We start from the raw sequence: 7,243 nt of genomic DNA, 5'->3' as shown, positions 1-7,243 counted from the left end.
CGTTTGTAAAGACAACGCTTAACGTTGGCAGTGAATCATATGCATGCCTGGCACGACTTGCGGTCCTCGTTATCAAGCTTTCCTAACGCAAAAACAAAAAACTTTGCAAATACTTAAGATTGCATTGACTGTATTGGTTTAATAACAAATGATGTTTATTATAAATATGATGATAATATACCTAAAGCACTGTCTCGAAGCTTGCCCCAGCTGTGCGAATAAAGAATGGGACAAGCACATCCAACGTGCAAGTAATTCACCTTTTGCCACCTAATAGGCCACTTCCTCAGGCACTATCAGACCGAGCCAAACTCAAAAGATCACTAGATGAATCCAAAACCTATAAAAAAAATCCAAGATTGTTGAAATAGTAAAAATGGCAACAAATTAACGAACCTGCGAAGATAAAATATATATATAAAGATTTATAAAGCTTTGTGAACTTCAGCGGAAATGCTTAAAAGTCGATATAAGCGCTTGTCTCTATTGACACCCGTAGGAACTTTGCTTGCATTCATATCGTTCATAAAATAGGAGATAAATATAGTCTATAAGTACTGATATATATAACTTACATATACTATGTCCATAAATTAGTGCGCCACACGTGGGAACATAAGCGAAGCTTTTTTTTACCAGCCCCTATGAAAGTATGTAAATGCAATATTTGACAATAGTTTGAATAGTTTGAAAATGTAGCTTGCCGTTTATAACATAAGTAAGAGCAAATATTTGTTATGTTAATTTGTTTTTATATGTTATGTTATTTATCTGAATTTTATTTCGTTCAACTGAACGACGTAGAGCACCGTATATATACTGTTAATTTTTTTTGTAATTTTCTACATCTCCCAATTTGAAACATCATCCTTGAAAGGTATATCGCACCATCCCTCAATAATTGGATGCAAGGAGCATTACATATAAATTTTACTTATCATTCGTCAATATTTGAACATGATCGACGAATAATAACAAACAAGGAAAAAGAATTGCCGACCTTTCCATAATTGACTACGGAGAAGGCAAATATATTTGATGCCAATCTTTCTATTATCAAAGAGACGAAGAAGACACTCATCAGATGAAAAAATATATTGGGTATTTTCTTAAGTTTGGGAACTGGTGAAATAATTTCAACTATCAAATTTAAAAATTTTTTTGGTTGTCTTTTCATTAAGAAATCATTGAGAGAAAGCGTTTTACGCAAATTTGTAAGAAATCATTGAGAGAAAGTGTTCCACGCAAATTTATAAGAAATCATTGAGAGAAAGCATGCCAGTTGCATTTGTATGAAAAACACTAGTAAAATCTGTTCTCGAAATCTGCAAGAGGGTAACAAAACTTATTTTTATGCAAAAAACCTACAGATTCCCACATTCTCTTCTGGATGAAATTGATAGCCGAATTTATAAGCTTTTATATGATAATATAATAAAATCGTCTGTAAATTCCAACTCATATAATGCACTTTTTCTTGTAATATCAGAGGAAACTCATTAAAAAAAAGTTAGTGATTGATTTGAGAGAATTAAGAAAGAAAGCCTCATTGAGAAATTTCCTTTAAGTGGGTTAAAAAAGATTTAAAATTGCTTTCAAAGTATGTTGACATCCCCCTTTGGCCTGTTATAAGCAGACAATGCTTTAATTTTCAATTTCTCAATGGCGGTTGTCAACAAGTACAGACTCGCTCTTTCAATATTTTCTCAGTTGTCAACAAATGCAGACTAGCTCTTTCATATCTTTCATATCAACTCAATTGCTACCAATGAATGATAATGAGAATTTCTGCTGAGGTTAAATGGCGCTCTTAAGGACCGCGTTATTTATATCCTATGATATTTACATCATAAAAGAAAAACCTTCATATGCAAATCCCAATCTTTTGTCTGCGTTGTTTTAAATCATTTATGGTAACTGCTTGGTGACACATCACCGCATCATTTTCACGAAAAGGCCGCGTCATACTTACGTCACTACCAGGTGTTCGTATTAAAATCGCCTTAAAAACTGCCGTATTTGGGCGGAGGTGCGTTCATGGATTTCCTGTTTCGTCGATGGAAGTGCTCTCTATCACTTTAAGACCTGCAATACGATTGCTTTCTCGGTTTGCGGTACTCAATTGCCTTTTTTTACAAAATATTAAAAACAAAACACGACTTTATGTAATTTAACTATTATTCGAGAGCACAACATTTTTACACTATGTCATAAATGAGGTTAATAAAGTGAAAGTTTGCGTAGCTACTGTGGCCAAACCATGCCCTGTGAAAAAATGAAATTAGTACGCCATGAATCTTCTATTACTAAATAGCCTTTCCAACGATGTTCAGATTATATTAGGTTTTGTCCAGGGGACGAATGATGCAAGCCGTTAGTGATCGGAGAGCATCAAAGCGTGGCCGCATACCACCGCTGCCACCAGGCTCGGTTCGAAAATCGGGATGTGATGGAAATGGAAATAAGTTGCCATGACCTCCGCGCGCAAAGGGATCTAAATCGCCACGTCCGACCTCCGGAAAACCGTAGGGGCGCGGCTCCACTCTCGCTGGCAATGAGCTTATAATTAAAGTACAAGCCAATAGAATTAAACGCTTTAAGGCATTCTTGATGTGGTAGAAATATTGTCGGGCTGGAATGAGTTGAAAAGCATCTTTAAGGATCTACTATGAGGATAGGAGAATAAGCACTTAACTGAGTACGAGGGAAGGTCTAAGCGGCATAATTTCCGTAATAAATATTTGTAACTATAAGGTCCTTACTAAAATCGACGTAGGCAACATTCATTTGTATGCCTTTGGCTGAGGGTTTAAAAGTAAGGCAAAAGAATGTAAGGTGATTGGTGCAAGCTGACCTGACTTTCTGATTCGAGATTTTAGAATGCGTTCACGTAGCTATGCGTCTATAGCTTTTATAAAGTGCGAAAAAAACACAAGCCATCCAACAAATAGGAAACTTGCCTGTTTCCGGAGAACGATTGAAACTCGATGTAAGATTGCGACGAAATTTTACTATCTGGCTTTTAAGAATGTAAAACGCAGGCCGGTCTGGAGCCGGGAAAACGCGATCTTAAACTTTGCAACATCTGTTTGTCTGATATATTTATTCTAGGAATAAATTCACAACCAGTTATTTAATGCGAAGAAAAGGAAGAAGAATTAAAATTAATAAAGTTAGCAGAAGCGTTGGCAAAAAAGGTTAAAATCACTTGGCCACGTGACGTTTCACAACCGTCAATTAAGATAAATGAGAGAAATAAATTATCTTTTCCTTTAGAGGCAAACTTATGCATATAAAGTCGTTTTGAATTGCTTAAGTATGGAAGCCACTGTAACAAACTAAAAAAAAACGTTTTTTTAACAATTTTTTTGGGATGGATAGACAGACTATCACTTTTCGTTGAGTTATTAGGCACATGTTTAAGTATTAAAAAATATATTTCAGGCTTCTAAGTAACACACACCACACAGACGGACATACATGGCTAATTCAACTTTCAGAATTTCACACTGATGAAGAATATATATACTTTATAGGATCTCTGAAGCTTCCTTTTGGGTGCTACATACATTATGGACAAAAACAAAATTAGTACACGCCCATCTTACAGCAGTAGATATAAAAATCGTTAATCTTTTTTCCTATAGCTGCTGCGCAAGGCATTTAAAAAATATAGATTTCCTAGCACCCGAGCTGTAAGTAACAGTAAGTAAGTACAACGTTTGTATGGGCATTATTAGTGCATATATTTCTCGCTTTTTAAGCGATATACAAAAGTGCAATAAATTAGACGTATTTTAACATACACACTTATCCTTATAATTGTAAAAGAGAGCGATCCAAGCCTTGGGGGGTGGCAAACAACAGTGGGTGCCATCAATTGTACCAATGCGAGGAGGGAAGCCCCACATATTGTTGAAATGCTGAGCTATTTTCCACCGTCCACGTTCGTTGGACGGGACTATATATGCAGGTGCTAAATTTTACAATATAAATCCACATGTTTCGTAAATGATTTTTCGCGCATACGAAACTTCTGTTTTCAATGAAGTTCAAATCAAGTTAGTATTATTATTAAGTTTGCACTCGTCAAGTGCTTTGTCAACTTTGTCAAAATTTTAATTTAAAATATGTTTACTTACATAAATCGGTAACTTGAAATTTTAGGCAATTTATTTTCGCGGCCATACACAAAATCTTACATTACCTCTTTCCAGATTTTTCTCTTTTCCCATTTTATAAATTCAAAAATTCCTTTTTAAGAAAAAAACCTTAGAAAATCGTAGAATTTAATAAATTTATCAGTGAACAATGTTTACGAAATATGCTAATTATGTTGGTTTCCGTTTACCAGTTGCAGTGAGCTCATTTCTAAAAGATACGGTAAGGTTTGCATCGGGCAGGGACTGGTTCGCGCCCTCTGGTTGCGCCAAAGTTATTGAACCCAAATGTGATCCAAACTATCCAGAGGTTTGCGCTGAAAGTGCAATAAAAAATGTGCCGATGAAAAAATATTCTCGCCCAACAAGATACCATCGTTCCGGTCGAAAGGAAACTGGTATGTGGAAACAGCCCGATTGTTGTGCTTCAACGTGCCCAGATTTGCCAGTGCGTATGGATGAGATCTGCTACAAATCGAGTGACAAACGACGCAACTACAGGCAAACCTGGGTATCTTGTCCTCCGCTTAGTACATTAGAAATAGAAATGCGCTGCACTTGCGATGACTATCCGATAAAACCGTTGCCCAGAAGAAAAAAGGAAGAACTACCCAGGAAAAAGGGTTTAGGAAAACAAATATGCCTATTGGCTTGCAAAATGTCAAATAAATACAGATGGTTAATGCCATGTCAAGGTCTTTATCCAGCGCATCCGAAACAGAGAAAACTATGCTGTTTCAGGGCTTACAAACATGGGTGTGATCCGCCACGTAATCCCCCAAAATGCCAAAGACTATTTTCACCTAGTGGCTGCAAAAAAGAGCCTACTCCATATCCATCCTTTTCAGAGTGCCAGAAAATCTGTAAGACGGAAGCCGACACAAGGCAGTGCTTCAATGCTGACGCTAGAGCACCTACGATGTGTGAAGTTTGGGATGAATTTCGAAAACGTCTTTTCTTACCCCCACCCTATGAGGTTGCACGATAAGTACAGAAAAAAGTTTTCAGAAAGTAGCTTTTAAGAAACGTTAACGCAGACTTATCTAAAGGAGGATGATACGTATATCAAAATATGGCACCAATATACATGTGTAGACACAGCAATTACGTGGCCTGTGTATTCATGTATACATGAGGCATATAAATTTGCATATATATATAACCGCATGCACTTTCATATGTGTATATATTGCCCACATGATATGTATATGCCTATGTATGTGTATATCCTTGTATATATATACACATATGTATACATATATATACATAGATACATATGTGTATGCATACATACGAGCATATATATGCATATGCATACATATATCAAGGGTCTTTAAATTGAGATAACGCCCAGGTATTTAAAAATTCCGTAATAAAAAAGCCAACTCCTTCTATTTTTCAATGTCTTATCAATTTCAGCCGATGGGAAGCAGAGCAATTTTAAACTAGTAAACGAAGGTTGTTTCTTTTGCGCTATATATGGGTGAGATAAGTGCTTTAAACTCACTATGTCCGGACAAGGCACCAAAAAAACATTCCTCGTTACTAACAGACCCGATTTCAAAGCACCTTTTGGTTTTCTATTAGTTTTGTCTAGTGTTTTGACTTCGAAGACTAGGCTCCCGAAGGGCTAATAAGTGCTGTAGGTCTGTGAAAACGTAACATGTCAACAAAAAGCAAGGAAAACTATTACTTGTTTAACTTCATTCGAAAGACATAAAAGGCTTTGCGCAATCAATAATTGCCAATTTCGATTCCCGAAGCAAACAAGCAAAATTGAGTGTAAGTCGAAAATAAAATCATTTAATTAATCTATTAATTACCTTAAACTCTTTTGCTCTATTGATCCAATATTGCCGCTCCTTTGTAGCAATGGAGACAAGCATGTTATAAGTCGTGCTCTGTCAATGGCTTATGCGAACCTTGTTAAAGATAATAACGAAACAGGGCAAAACAGCAGCACATATATTGACAGCCCTTTAGATGATGAAGGTCACAATGAAATATCATGGAGTAGAAACAGTAATCGCAGGGGCTACAAATGTGTGAAAAAGCGGCTTTTCAACCTGACCATAATCTTGGTGATTATACAGTACGGTTTGGCGGATGACGGCTTATAGAAGTTATCGCAAGCATACTTAGCAAATATTATATAATGACCTTAAATGACGACATCAAGAATTACACATAAGTATAGATCCGCTATCAGCACAAAAGCAAACAATCAAAAACTGATAATTTGGAATTATTTAATCCAAAAAAGTTGTAAGATCTACAAAAATAACACGATTATTGTCGATTTTCTTTAAAAAAATGCCATGCATCTATCTTTTTTTATATAACATTTTTTCCAATCAATGATCTGCCTGGAACCTACCAACATATAGCATAAAAATCAAGCTAGAATGTTAATTGCTTCTAAGAATTGTTTTATTGAAGAATATACGCAGCGACGGCCCGTAGTAGGATTGTAATTTTTAGAGGATATGAACCAAAACATATTTTTAAGATGATTGAGAAAGCAACCACCACATTGTAGGCGATATCGCACAGAGATGTGCAAACAAGACTCTATATGTTAATAGGACGAATTCGTTATTTAACGAGTTACAGAGATTTAGCGAAAGATAGCTCGCCAGAGTTTCGAATAGTTTCGACCTAAAATCTGGAGTCTCATTCAAATATATTACAGTTCAATAAATGAACGAGAGTAAAAATGATGGAGAAATTGTTTTTGTATTGAGCTGATGAGGGTACTTGCCAGGGTTTCTATTCAAAAATACAGAAGAATAGGTTGGTGATATTCAAAATGATTTTCATCGCTGCCCCCAATATGTGTGCCTAGTTCCTCAAGGCCAGAGCATTATAGCTAATGTAACAAAGTACAGTTCAGTCAAAATAGACAGTTCAAAATAACACATGGCGATAACATTTCTCCACAAAAGTAATAAAATGTTAACTAAAACAGTTCGGAGACTGTCAAAGAAAACCGATTTGCATTTAAAAATAATTTGATTGAAACGAAACTTGCAGTTGCGTTTGTAAAGACAACGCTTAACGTTGGCAGTGAATCATATGCATGC

The 7,243-nt window shown here is 35.9% G+C and overlaps 1 protein-coding gene across 1 annotated transcript; it reads left to right on the top strand.

Annotated features, from left to right (window-relative positions):
* Positions 1 to 4,311: 4,311 nt before the first annotated feature.
* LOC119644285 lies at positions 4,312 to 5,148 on the top strand. The gene has a single exon (XM_038043824.1). The coding sequence runs from the start codon at positions 4,312 to 4,314 to the stop codon at positions 5,146 to 5,148; it is 837 nt and encodes a 278-aa protein (XP_037899752.1).
* The last annotated feature ends 2,095 nt before the right edge of the window (positions 5,149 to 7,243 follow it).

This window comes from Glossina fuscipes, unplaced genomic scaffold (assembly GCF_014805625.2).
Source record: "Glossina fuscipes isolate IAEA_lab_2018 unplaced genomic scaffold, Yale_Gfus_2 106520, whole genome shotgun sequence".
NCBI lineage: Eukaryota > Metazoa > Arthropoda > Insecta > Diptera > Glossinidae > Glossina > Glossina fuscipes.
The sequence above is the reverse complement of the archived record's forward strand: the minus strand, read 5'-3'. Positions and strand labels throughout refer to the sequence as shown.

Coding starts and splice junctions, on each gene's coding strand:
- LOC119644285 (XM_038043824.1), top strand. CDS start 4,312: ATGTTTACGAAATATGCTAATTATGTTGGTTTCCGTTTACCAGTTGCA.